Here is a 14,118-nt window from a genome sequence, read left to right as displayed (position 1 = left end):
ATATGCCCAGGAGTGGGATTGCTGGGTCATATGGTAAGTCTATATTTAATTTTTTGAGAAATCTCCATACTGTTTTGCACAGTGGCTGCACCAAACTGCATTCCCACCAACTATGTAGGAAGGTTCCCTTTTCTCCACAGCCTCTCCAGCATTTATCATTTGTGGACTTTTGAATGATGGCCATTCTGACTGGTGTGAGGTGATACCTCATTGTAGTTTTGATTTGCATTTCTCTGATAATTAGTGATATTGAGCATTTTTTCATGTGCCTATTGGTCATTCATATGTCTTCATTGGAGAATTGCTTGTTTAGGTCTTCTGCCCATTTTTAGATTGGGTTGTTTGTTTTTTTCTTATTAAGTCATATGAGCTGTTTATATATTCTGGAGATCAAGCCTTTGTCAGTTTCATTTTTTGCAAATATTTTCTCCCATTCCGTAGGTGGTTGTTTTGTTTTGCTTATGGTTTCTTTTGCCGTGCAAAGCTTGTAAGTTTAATTAGGTCCCATTTGTTGATTTTTGCTCTTATTTCTATTTCTTGGGAAGGCTGCACTAGGAGAACATTGCTGAGATGTATGTGAGATAATGTTTTGCTTATCTTTTCTTCTAGGAGGTTTATTGTGTCTTGTCTTATGTTTAAGTCTTTAAGCCATTTTGAGTTTATTTTTGTGTATGGTGTGAGGCAATATTCTAACTTCATTGATTTACACGCTGCTGTCCAGTTTTCCCAACACCGTTTGCTGAAAAGACTGTCTTTGTTCCATTGTATGTACTTGCTTTCTTTGTCAGAGATTTATTGACCAAAAGTTTGTGGGTTCATTTCTGGGCTCTCTATTCTGTTCCATTGGTCCAAATGTCTGTTTTTGTAGCAATACCATGCTGTCTTGATGACTGTAGCTCTATAGTATTGTCTGAAGTCTGGGAGAGTTATTCCTCCAGCCTCTTTCTTTCTCTTCAGTAATGCTTTGGCAATTCTAGGTCTTTTGTGGTTCCATATAAATGTTATTATGATTTGTTCTAGTTCTGTGAAATATGTCCTGGGTAATTTGATAGGGATTGCATTAAATCTGTAGATTGCCTTGGGAAGTATGACCATTTTAACAATATTGATTCTTCCAATCTAGGAGCATGGGATATCTTTCCATTTTTTTAAAGTCTTATTTAATTTCCTTAATATTTTGTAGTTCTCCATATATAAGTCTGAACTGAGTTCAAATGTGGGAGTCATCACCATGTGGGTAACAATTTGCATCACAAGAGTGGATGAGATCTGCTAAAGATAGTATGTAGAATGTGAAAAAACAGGCGCCTCGGCCCAGAAAATATTAACAAATAATACGCTCTCGCCTTTCCCATCAGGAGCCATGGAACAGACACTGTTATATACCACTGCTTAGGTCAAGGCTGGAAGCTTTGGCTTGAGTTAATCTTCGGAATGCCAGTCTAAACAAGCAATGTAATTCCGTCTTCCAGACTACATTTATTGAATGTGAATTTATTCAGCATTCTTCCACTTTCTAGATACATAGATAGACATCAGTTGTATATTTATCAGTGTCCCTCTCACTAATCTTTCTACTTTTTGGACTTCAAGATCCTGTCTAAATTCAGAGAAAAAAAAAAAAAAGACTCTAAGCCGTTATTAGATAATTCAGGCCAAGAAACACGTTCTCCTAAGGGCACACGTGAATGTAACCATGGAGACATCATCTTCCATCTGCAGTCGATTCAGGGAACTTTTTCTCAGTTGGTTACTTCACCCTACGTGATGGGACCTGCTTGTCTTCTTTCTTTGCAGTCCCGGCGTCTGTCCAGGAAATCAGTGCAAAGAACGCATACAGCAGTCATTCCTTAATAGTAAGCTGGCAGAAAGCGGTTGGCGTGGCAGAGAGATACGATATCCTGCTTCTAAATGAAAACGGAACCCTCCTGAGTAACACGTCAGCAGCAGCCACCACGAAGCAGCACAAATTTGAAGACCTGACACCAGGAAAGAAGTACAAGATACGGGTCGTAACTGTCAGTGGAGGCCTCTTCAGCAAAGAGGCCCAAACTGAAGGCCGAACAGGTAACTGGCACGGCTTCCTGTTTCGTCCTCTTGTATCTCCGTGCCTGCTATTCCTTGAGAACTGGAGGGCCGAAGGGATGAAGCAGCATTGGGAGATGACGTATATTTCTTGACACGGTAGGAGTGTTCACCGTGACTTTCCCCTTCCGGGTCAGTCGGCCTGTTCACACAGCCTTCAGCCCTCCACATTCCAGTGCAGATTTTCCATCAAAACTGACTCTGTTAGTTTCTCATTATTGCTCTAATTGCCACAAACTTTGCAGCTTGTAACGATGCACATTTATTATCTTGTAGTTCCGGAGATCAGAATCTGAAAATGGGCCTCATAGGGATAAAATCAAGGTGTCAGGTCGCAGAAAGACTATGTTTCTTCTAGAGACTTAATGCGGATTCTAGAGGCCACTCACATTCCTGGGGTCACGGCCCCTTCCCGCAGTGGCATCCCCCCCACCTCTGAGTCTGTCACATCACCTTCTCTGCTCTTCACCTCCCTCTTCCATTGTATAAGGACTCTTGTGATTATACTGGTCACCACCCAGACAATCCAACATAATCTTCTCATCTCAGATCCTTCCCTTAATCACATCTGCAAATTCCCTTTTGCCACATAAGGTAACATAGAAGTTCCGCAGATTAGGACATGGACATCTTAGGGGACCATTATCCAGACAACAACCTTGATCTAATTGGTTATTTTTTTAAGTGCCTTGGTCTGAAAGGGGTTTGATGTTGATAGGGACACAAGGATAAATCAGGCATGCTTCTTGTCCTGGAAGAGGTGGCTGACTGGTCGGGGAGACAGACACATGGACAGATGATGCCAGTGCATTGTGAGAAGGGTTGTACGTGGGAGGGGACTGTCCAACACCAAGGGGAGAGCGGTTAGGTGGAGCAGGGATGACATTTCAGTACCGCCACAAGGGATGAAGCAACACCCCACATGGAGATGGGGTAGGACACCCAGTGCAGACAGACGGCCCTGTGCCAAGACAGAAGGTGTGAAAAGGAGCAGGGAGACTTCTGTGGCGGCTGAAGTGTGTGTTACGTGGTGGAGCGGCGAGGCTGGGGAGGCGGATCGGGGCCAGATTAGAGAGTCCCTCGCGTGTCTTCCTTAGGAGTTTATTTTTCATCTTATCAAATAAGTAAGAGGAGACAATAGAAGTTTTTCAGCCAGAGAGTGAATATTTTGTAATAAAAGTTTGAACCTTGAAAAAAGATAAATCAGACAGTAATGGGGGATGGACCAAACAGAGAAGAGGCCAGAGGTGGAGAGACCTGCTCATAAATGCACTTGTTATTGAGCACCTGCTGTATGCCAAGCACTGTGCTCAGTAAATGAATAAAATAAACCCTCCTGGTTGTGATGCTTATATTTTAGTAGGGGAGAGAGGCAGTAAACAAAATAAAGAAGTAAAAAATATATAGTAGATTACATGGTAATAAACACCGAGGAGAAAGTTAAAGGAGAAGAATGGGTTAGCAAGTGCTGGAAGCTTACACTTTTAGATTGTACGGTCCTGAATGGTTTGGTTGAGAAGGTGACATTTGGGTAAAAATCGGTAAGAAGGGAGAAGGAAGATCGTGTAGATATCTGGGGGGGAGCATCCCCAAGCAGAGCAAACAGCAAGGCGCAGACCCGGAAGCGGGAGTGTGTCAGGGCTGTTGGAGGGGGAGTGACAAGGTCACGGTAGCCGGAGCTCGGTGGGTGACGACACAGTGCGGGGAGCTGTGGTCAGACAGGACTGGGGTCCTAAGATGATGGCAGTTATAGAAACGAGAAAGGTCGAAACACAAAACTAAACGCAGGGGCCCTGACGAAGACCAGTCGGTACAGTCAAGACACAGCCCTGCGTTAGGTGAGGTGGCACTTGGTGGCTGAGTGGAGCATAAAAGGGGGAGCAGAGGAGATTCTAGAGTCTTCACATGCGGTGTCTGGTATAAGAGGATTCCATTAACTGAGATATGAGGAGCAGGTCAGGGAGGGAGGGTCAAGGAGAAAGACACAGGGCTCAGTCGTGTACTGAGCGTGAGGTGTCTGAATGGCTGGCAGAGAGAGGTGGCCAAGAGGTCATTGAAAATATGGGCCTGAGCTCAGAAAAGTGAGCTGGAGATAAAGATTTGGGCCAAAATTCTAGTTAAAACCTGTGTTAATCTGTTCAGGCTGCTCTCACACCCATAAACCAGGTCTGGAGGCTGGAGGGCCAAGATCAAGGCTCCAGCAGATCTGGTGTCTGGGGAGAGCCCGCTTTCTGGTTCACAGATGGCATCTCCTCGCTGTGTCCTCACGTGGTGGTAGAATGAGAGAGCTCTCTGGGGTCCCTTTTATAAGGCACTAATTCCATGCATGACGTCTCTACCCTCATGACCTAATCATCTCCCATTGGCTGCATCCCCTGATAGCATCACCTGGGGGTTTGGGTTTCAATATATAAATTCCTGGGGGGAGGGGGTGGGGACACAAGCATTCAGACCATAGCAATCCATAAAGTGAATGAAGTTGATTGTTGAGCTAATGTCACAGAATATGTGGGAGACAAAGGATGAAATCATGGAAATGCCTACTTTTAAGGGCCTGGTATAAGGAGAGGGAAAAAGCAAAAGGCCCTGAGAAAGCGTTTGGAGTGGGAAATCCAGGAGAGGCCGAGACAGATCCCCCGCTCTGTTTCCACCAGCGTCCTAAGATTTTCCATGGACTCAGGCAGCCCCTGCAACAGTCTGACAGCAGGTCACTTCCGGTGGTAGTCCATCACCTTGCCGGCGGGTAGCACTGAAGGCCAGAGGGTTTGCAGAATCCTAATATAAACCTTCTCTAAAAAATGCTTTTGTCTTTTCCTTTCACTCTCTCTTTCCCGTATCCCTGCATCTAATGTTCTCTCTCCGCCTGATGTTCCCTTTCTTTCCTACCTATACTCTCCTCCCCACTGTCTTTCCCTCCAATGGCCATTTCTCAGCTCTCAGGTGACCCTCAGAGATCGTGTTTTGACCTCCGATCTAGCTCTTAGTATTGGGAAAACATTTGGTCACACAGGTCAGATGAACATTTATTTTATATGCTCAGAAATGCCTTGGAAGATCATTTTCCATTTTGGGACTTTTTTTTTTTTTCCCATTCTCTTGCAGTTTTTGTGTGTTTTTTTAAATTAACAGTTCCAGGATCAATCATTCAGAATATTCAAATTTCTCTGCACTGGGGTCTTGGTGAAGTTAGTATTTTTTTAAAGGCAGGGACCGCAGGTGGTGAGCGGCTTGTCTGAGCGTGGCCGTCCCAGATGTCGATCAGGCTGCGTCAGGGATGTGCCGAAACTCAGCCTCTCTCTCTTGCTCCTCGACCTTTCCAGTCCCGGCAGCCGTCACCAACCTGAGAATCACAGAGAACTCCACCAGACGCCTGTCCTTCGGCTGGACCACCTCAGAGGGGGAGCTCAGATGGTACAACATCTTTCTGTACAACCCGGACGGAACCCTTCAGGAGCGAGCTCAAGTTGCCCCCCAAGTCCAGAGCTTCTCCTTCCAGAACTTGCTACAAGGCCGCATGTACAAGATGGTGATTGTAACTCACAGCGGGGAGCTGTCGAATGAGTCCTTCCTGTTCGGTAGAACAGGTAAGACGTGGCCCCACGTAGGAATGAACAGCAGGGAAACGGTCCCAGGACTCACTGGCTTCTCTTCGAATTGTCCTTAGTGCCCTATTCTCTCTGGGGTATGGCTTTATATAAAAGTTATGACCTTTCTATGAAATTTTTGACCCTAAATCAAACCTTGGATTATATAGCAGAATAGTTTTTACAGTAGCTTCTGCTCTAATGCTTCTGCGTGTTGACCTCATAGAGTTTCGTGGGGAAAAAAAAATGAAACTGGCTCTTTAGTTTGCCAGCAAATTGCTAGGAGAGGGTTGTAACCCATCAGGGCTCGATTCAAGCTGTGCCTTTCAGTTTTCTGCAAGAAATAGACAGAGTGGAGAGCGGGTCCAGAGGAATGCAGCGACAGATGGGACCAACAAGCAGTGACTGTGAATCAGAAACACAGTCCCAGGTGAAATGAACACAAGAGTTTCAGGAAAATGCGAGAGAGAAACATCTCTGGGCTTCTGCTAAGAAACTGAATCCACTCATTATTCATAATTTGAGCCCATGATCTCATTTTTCTCTCCAGTTCTTTTTCTCAGTTGGCAATCGGTTTCACGTGCTCTTGTGGGCCCGGCACTGGGCTCCCTGCTGGAGGAGGAGTCCCGAGGCCTCTGACCTTGCAGGGCTCTGGATGAGCAGAGGAGGAGGGGACGGGCCAGCAATTTTAAAGGGAGGTGATTTGGGACAGTGTGCTGTGACACAGCGACTTTGGCAGGGCAAGAAACCACTTTAGACAGAGAAGGCTTTTCCGCTGAGACCTGAAGGTGGGGGGGGCCACTTGAAGGGCTCATTCTAGGCATCCAGCAAGAGTCATCAGTTGGCCTTCTGAAGCGAATGAAAAAGAGCAGGACAAGCCTAGACCATGAGTGGAACTGTCCAGATGTTACCGTTTCCAGGGCTACCCGCTCTCTGCCCATCTTCCTTATCTGCTCATCAGTGTCGAAAGTTCCTCCAACAAGGAACAATAGTCTTCACTCTCCAAAGCATCCTAAAGCTCACATCCCCACGGGACAGGTGCTGGTGTGACTAATTTATACTATGGTAGAAGTGACTGCTACACTTCTTTTCCCAGGTCAGGTCCTACCAATATGGATTTGGGGGATGAAAGCACATGAGAGAACTGAAAACTTAAAAGAGGAGAGAGAGAAAGTAAAGAGACCCAGAGAGGGATGTCAAGAGATGGTACGCCAGACAGGAAGGGACAGGAACCTTTTATGAACATTTTTAAGGTTTTTTATAAGCTAAGTTATAAACTACCCGACTAGTCTTAGTCATTTCTGAAGATTTCATTTTATATATATTTTTTCATTTTATATTTTAATCAGAGTACCTCTGGCAAGCCAGTAGAAGTCACTACCTGTTTTGTTTTTTATTTTAATTTGTGCCGTGTCTCTAGACCACATGCCCCTCAATTCAGGTGACCTGAAACAGGGTCAAGATCTGACCTGACAAAAGGTACTACTCACCCGTGTGCCCAGACTAGCTCATGTTTTCACCGGTGGGCCAAAATGCCTTTGTTTCTGTCTGTTTTATTTTCAGTAAAGGTTTTCCTTCTGTTTAAGTCCCAGCTTCTGTGAGTAACCTCAGGGGAGCCAATCGAAATATGACAGACAGCCTCTGGTTCAGCTGGAGTCCAGCCTCTGGGGACTTCGACTTCTATGAGCTGATTCTCTATAACCCCAATGGCACGAAGAAGGAAAACTGGAAGGACAAGGATCTGACGGAGTGGCGCTTCCATGGCCTCGTTCCCGGGCGGAAGTACACACTGTGTGTGGTCACTCACAGTGGAGATCTTAGCAACCAGGTCACAGGGGAGAGCCGAACAGGTAAGAAACCCAGCTGCCAATGGCCAAGGGTCAAAGTAGCCTCCAAAGGCACATTTTAATTATGGTTTTATTAACAAGATATAAAATCAATAATGATATGCCACAGACTAGCCCCTGAACTTGGAAAGGCACTATGAGAAAGTGGATAAAGAGACAGACTTTGGGTAAAAGGACCTAGGTCCTTAGCTTAGCTCTGCCACTTCAGGTCTCTGAGCACCTCTAAGCCTCAGCTTTCTTATCTGTAAAATGGGAATAATCATATACATCATTATTGTGTTACTAAGAGCAGTGCATTCTAAATGTTCTTATTTCTTGGGCACACACAGATGACATTAATGTCAGTATGCCACCTGGGTGTCAATGAACAAAGCTGTCTGGAATTGGACATAACTGTGTATGGACTCTAGCCTTCACATCCCAGAATTGGATGGAATAAATACCTTCTCACACTTATGTAACCTTTTCAGGGCACACTCATGATCCATAGCACCTTGGGGGGAAATATTAAAGAAAATGTAAAAATACTTGAGGACAGTGCCTTACACATAGTAAATGCTGTAAATAGAAACTCATTATTATATTATCGCATTAACTCTCCGTACGAAGTGGACTGGAAGTGTGTCTGATGTCGCGCGGCTGTCTTATTTGTGTATGTTATGGCATGGAAGTGATTGCGTCATTCTTCACTGTCCCCTGCACACAGCCCCAAGTCCTCCCAGTCTGATGTCCTTTGCCGACGTCGCAAACACGTCTTTGGCCATCACCTGGAAGGGGCCACCAGACTGGACAGACTACGATGACTTTGAGCTGCAGTGGTTCCCCCGAGATGCAGTCACGGTCTTCAACCCCTACAGCAACAGAAAATCAGAAGGACGCATCGTGTATGGTCTGCGTCCGGGGAGATCCTATCAATTCAGTGTCAAAACCGTCAGCGGTGATTCCTGGAAAACCTACAGCAAACCAGTTTTTGGATCCGTGAGGACAAGTATGACGTGTTCTGCTACTTTTGGTTCTTAGATGAGGTGGGGAGGAAGTAAGTGTAGCGACGACTTATTCCAGGGGCGCTTGGTTTAAATCCACATTTTTAACTGGGATTGGTTAGATTTGAATTCAGGCCAAGTGGGTATACACTGAGTTCCCAGAAGAGCGTATGTCCCAGAGTAACCTACACAGTTTGGTTATTAACCTGCACGGTCACATGACTGCTTTTCTCGCGCACCGAGTCTTTTACTCACGGTTGTGTTGCTCACAATGACAACCAAGATCAGCTACCGTTCGCGCTGAGGCTGGCCCTTGTGTAGGCAACAGAAAGTGAAGGACCATCAGCACAGGGGGAAGGAAGAGCATGGCGTACATGGGAACCACGGCAGTTTCAGTGCCCGGAGCACGGTGTGTGAGCAAGGAGGGGCAGGCAGAAAATGGAAGAGAGGAACAGAAGCCAGGGCCCAGAGGGTAACCAGTCGGCAATGCCATTTCTTCGTTTCCTCATTATAAGAACGAGCATTTACTAAGCAAATTACCGGCCCAGCCACTGCTTTAGGTGGCCATGCGTGTTTCAACCCATCGAACCGTTACCATAACCATATGAAGTAGGTGTTCTTAATTTCCCCACTTTACAGATGGGCACAGACATGTGAAATCTCTTGCCCGAGAGGGCAGAGCTGGGACATGGAGTTTGAACTCAGGCAGACCGAGCTGCACGTTCAACCTCGCGGCTCCTCTGCCCCACCTTCTATCTGACTTCTGCCACATGATTTCATAAAATCACCTGGTGTTTTTCTAAAGGGACAGCATTTTAACTTTTAATGTTTCTCAGAGTGTGGTCTCGTGGGCAGAAATTCCCTTGGAGATCTATGAAAAACAATTCACGTGAAGATTGAGAATTATTTATTTAAATTTCTGAGCTAGCTGGACCCCAAGGAGCTTAAAAAAAAAAAAAAAAGATGTCTCATAGAGTAGTGAAAAGTGTCCTTCCCCTCTCTTCTTTAGAGCCGGATAAGATACAAAACCTGCACTGCCGGCCTCAGAACTCCACGGCCATTGCCTGCTCTTGGATCCCTCCTGATTCTGACTTTGATGGGTACAGCATTGAGTGCCGGAAGATGGACACTCAAGAAGTTGAGTTCTCCAGAAAGCTGGAGAAAGAAAAATCTCTGCTCAACATCATGATGCTAGTGCCCCATAAGAGGTACCTGGTGTCCATCAAGGTGCAGTCGGCTGGCATGACCAGCGAGGTGGTTGAAGACAGTACCATCACCATGATAGACCGTAAGTGTCCCTGGGGGCGTGCGCCTTCTCTCGTAACCAACCATCCCCGTTGCTCACGCGTGTCCCGTTCCCTTCCACATTAGCATGTCTTGCTGTCACTTGGTGAAGGGGAACCCAGGAAGTTCTTTCTTTCCTGGCAGCAAAGAAGTCAGAGGATCTTTAAGTACCTGAATGAGTTAGTGTTTAACTACATCACTTTGCCTGATGTAGTGAGAGCCAAAAGGGAGCTTTTAAGCAGTTTGATGCTACAACTTCAGGAAATCCTGCTGAGGAGCTGCCTCTTTCATTATGTGTAATGCGCTGCTGGCAAATCACTTCCTCTGCCTGCTTCCCTTCAGGAGAGGAGGAGGTTTTCTTCCTTCCAAGTGTTGCACACGCGCACGCACACACACACAGAGTCTGATGTAGGTGAGTGGAGACCTTCACTTCCCTGATTGTTTTATGTAAAAGCAGAGTTATGACCCTTCTCGGTTCCCTCCCCGCCTTTCTTCCAGGCCCCCCTCCTCCTCCTCCGCATATCCGTGTGAATAAAAAGGATGTGCTCATTAGCAAGTCGTCCATCAACTTCACTTTCAACTGCAGCTGGTTCAGCGACACCAATGGAGCTGTGAAATACTTCACAGTGGTGGTGAGAGAGGCTGACGGTAGGTGATCACGGATTAAGTAAGACGCGAGACTGCTTTCTCAAAAGTCACTGTGGAGGCTCCTTCTGTGACAGGTTTTAAAAGTAGAAAACTTGATTTTTCCCCCCGTCATCCTGCTCTCTCTCTGCTGGATGCAGGGAGAGGTAACAAAAAACTGCTCAAAGACTCTTTTAGCAAGGAAACCTGTTATCTGCTGGGTTTGATTATTAAGTGGGTCAGTGGTAACAATAGCAAATACAACGATAATAGCAATAACCATCATTTACTGAGCCTGTACTATGTGCCAGGCGTGGTGGAAGTGGATGGCACGTATAGAGTCATTCAGTCCTGTTCACTGCTCTTTTGTTCTGCCTTTAAGCAGCAAGATGCTCCACCTCGCTTCCCTTCCTCCTGTCCCAAATATCTCAAGCAATCACACACTCCCAAACCACCCACCAATTCACAAAGACACTCAAAAGCTTGAAAGAGGGGACCATGATCATGAAAAGCATTCCTCCTTTCTCTACTGAATTTTCAGTGGTATGTTTCATTCTCTAGTCTATAAATTGTTCAGTGTCTACCTAATTCCTATGGAACAGGCAAATTCTAGGTAATTCTTATAATAACATTCCATGCAACTACCAAGTATGCTCTTTAGAAGATGATTGAATCAGTATTTATCAAACCCCTGGCAGGAGTGTTGTATTGGGGGGCACACGTGTCCGTATGTGTATTTGCCACTGAGGTCTTGTGCGTTATTTTTTCAGAATAGATGTTGTGTCTGGAATGACATTAATATATTTTCCATGTCGTGTATTTTTCAAAATTGTTTAACGTGCTGCACTCGAGTTCCTTAAGCATCCCTGAGTATTTTAACCTATTTGTGGGCAACAGGAAGCTTTAAACCCGACATGTGCTGAAGCTAAATAGTATTTTAGTCTTACTGTATGCTTTTGCCTTTAATTTAATTGTACTAAAGCTGGTTATGCATAATTAATTCAATAATTTCAAGGGTCATCGGTGCATCCCAGATTCCCTCACACATCCTAATTGGAGATAAATTGGTGAACTGTGGAGAGCCTTTAGATGTAAGTAGGGCACAGTGCTTTGCTGCCTGAATATAAGCAGTAGCCAAAAAGAAGTCATACCCTAGAATTCAGGCTTGTGTTCTCCAGGCAGGTGGGTTTCAATTATTGACGTCCACGGAGATGGGTTGTGCCCCCGTGGTGATCTAAGAAAACAATCCATTTCACATAAGTGTCATTTATAGCATATATACTCTTGCTAAAGGCAACCTTCCCTTCCTTTTAACCACGGCCAACTAGGTAATATTTCCAAACTCCACTCATTTTGAGCAAATTCTGTCAAACAGAAGTCCAGGATGCAGTGAACCCCCCACCGTACCACTCCTTGAAGTTCACCATAAATGATATCCAATCTCTATAATATTTTTCTTCCAGATTATGCTTGCCTCCAGCCAACATCAAAATGAGTTTGCAGTGCCAAAACACACAGCAGGCTGGGTGGACGGGGGAGAGTTCTGGGAAGTGTTCTGCATGAGGGACCAGATTCTCGCCAGGACTAAACTGTACTCGAGATAACGGAGCAGTTATCAGGCTGGGAGTGGCACAGGGAGCGTGCCTGCGGGGCGGGGGTGGGGGCTGCTCTGCCCTCTGACTTGATTTCTCTTATCTTTTCCCCGTTTCCCAGGTCATAGGGATTTCCTTATTAGCTCAGCTACAGTGGTTATTGGCAAGGTAGAGGGCTTGTTGAGTGTGCTGACACTCACAGTGGGGAGTGCCCAGCTTTCTGGAGTTGTGGGACACGTTACCGTTTGGTGCGTGAGCTACGCTCTCACACGCACGTATTTTATTTCCTAGAAAAGTGATTGTGTGTGTGTGTGTGTGTGTCAGTATAGCTGAGTATGCATATAGAACATTTTGTATATACACAGATTTATCTATTTTTAATTTTTAAATTATTTTAGAAAAAGTGAATGAATTAATTGCACTGGGAAAATTTCACAGCATCCTTTGAGATCACAGATTCTGCACTCAGGGGATGACCAGACATAGTGAGTGAAGAGGGAACTTAGCTGGAAATCACTGAAGTGACAAGAAAGTCAGTCCTTCCCTGTGGGTTTCCTCCCTCCAGGCAGCGACGAGCTGAAGCCGGAGCAACAGCACCCTCTGCCCTCCTACCTGGAATACAGGCACAACGCCTCCATTCGAGTATATCAGACGGATTACTTTGCCAGCAAATGTGCCGAAAGTCCTGACAGTAACTCTAAGAGTTTTAACATTAAGCTTGGAGCAGAGATGGAGAGCCTGGGTGGAAAATGTGATCCCAATCAGCAAAAATTTTGTGACGGACCGCTGAAGCCACGCACCGCCTACAGGTTAGATGTATTACCGTCATTTACCAACGTGCTGCATCACTGGGCGCCCAGCTGTCTGTCCATCTGAAGCACATGAGCTCCTGTAGATTAATAACCTGCGTTACAAGAGTGCTCTGCATCTTACCAGGTGATTTATAAAGGTGGTGTTCTTGCCGCCATTCACCGGTAATGTGTAAAGAAGGCCTTCAGCATTGTACAAAAGCTCTGATTCATTGGGTGAAGAATTGAAGGTTCTTAATAGATGGTTCTGTCTCCTAAAACTTCCCTAGTATGAATCAGACAATTTATTTACCATGTTAACAACTGTGTAAGTGTCCAAATAGAAAGATTGAGTTTAGGGAGAGCCAAGAAATAGGAGGTTTTATTTTCCACTTTTAACGAGTCCTGGAATTACTCTTATTTATTTACTTTCTGTGGCACAAAAAGATGAAAATGCTCTTTGGTCCAGACAGCCCCTTGAAGGGAAAGGCCCCTGAAGGCATGGCAGCAGCTTTCCTCCTCCCACCAAGGTGGCAGGCGAAAAGGAGCAGCTGTTTGGTTTGGCCCCAGGGCGTACTCCTGCTGCCAGCAGGCCCTTCCAGCTGTAGGATCTGGGCAGTTGGGCCCTCCGTGCATTCCATTTCCACAGCACTCCGTCTACTCCTCCAGCTACCAGTGGTTTTTAATCCTTTGTTTAATATCCTGCCCTCTTCACCAGACCTTGAGAGCTCATGGTCTGATGGAGGAGACAGACATGGCATTGGTTACAGAACCATAGGGCAAGTGCGTGGCACAGAAGGGGCATTCAGGAAACATTTATGAATAAATTGGGGAATGAGCCAAGACTGCCTATGAAAAGCTACACATTCTGATTATAGCTTCATCAACTCGTGCCGTATTTATTTGTCTTCGAGGACACAGCATTCCTACATTTCTCCACATTTGGTCAGCCCTGTGAAAAGCATGCCACGCAGACAGTGCTTTATAAAAGGAGGCATAGCTTTTCCAATGCATGCGGGAGAAGCACATGCCAGGTGGCCACCTGCGGGATAGGCGCTGTGCAGGCAGAATTCTGCCTGTCTCAGGACGATAATCACCCCAGTGACCCCCCCCCCCAGTGCTGTCAGGCAGCTTTTTCCCAGAGAGAATAAGGTAGACAGGAAAGCACATGGAAAAAGAAAAATTAGGATTGAAAAGAAATGGGAAATGCTGGGTTTAGCTGATAGGCAAATTTATTATGTCAACGAATGCATAATAGGTTCCCATTCGTTGTTGGGTTCCTGTGATCCAGGTACATAATTAGTCCTGTTCCACAGGGGAAGAGAGCGGGC

The 14,118-nt window shown here is 45.6% G+C and overlaps 1 protein-coding gene across 2 annotated transcripts in view; it reads left to right on the top strand.

The window, feature by feature from the left end:
• Nucleotides 1-14,118, top strand: part of PTPRB (protein tyrosine phosphatase receptor type B) — a 108,726-nt gene that overhangs the window by 72,158 nt on the left and 22,450 nt on the right. For both annotated transcript variants that reach the window (XM_031463127.2, XM_064491537.1), the window contains 7 exons: nt 1,798-2,067; nt 5,406-5,669; nt 7,256-7,519; nt 8,223-8,504; nt 9,509-9,787; nt 10,282-10,431; nt 12,565-12,808. In XM_031463127.2, coding sequence (XP_031318987.1) covers nt 1,798-2,067; nt 5,406-5,669; nt 7,256-7,519; nt 8,223-8,504; nt 9,509-9,787; nt 10,282-10,431; nt 12,565-12,808 — 1,753 coding nt within the window. The remainder of the gene's footprint in view (nt 1-1,797; nt 2,068-5,405; nt 5,670-7,255; nt 7,520-8,222; nt 8,505-9,508; nt 9,788-10,281; nt 10,432-12,564; nt 12,809-14,118) is intronic.

The sequence above is a fragment of the Camelus dromedarius genome, chromosome 11, assembly GCF_036321535.1.
Source record: "Camelus dromedarius isolate mCamDro1 chromosome 11, mCamDro1.pat, whole genome shotgun sequence".
NCBI classification, from domain to species: Eukaryota; Metazoa; Chordata; class Mammalia; order Artiodactyla; family Camelidae; genus Camelus; species Camelus dromedarius.
This window is presented reverse-complemented; position numbering and strand designations above follow the sequence as displayed.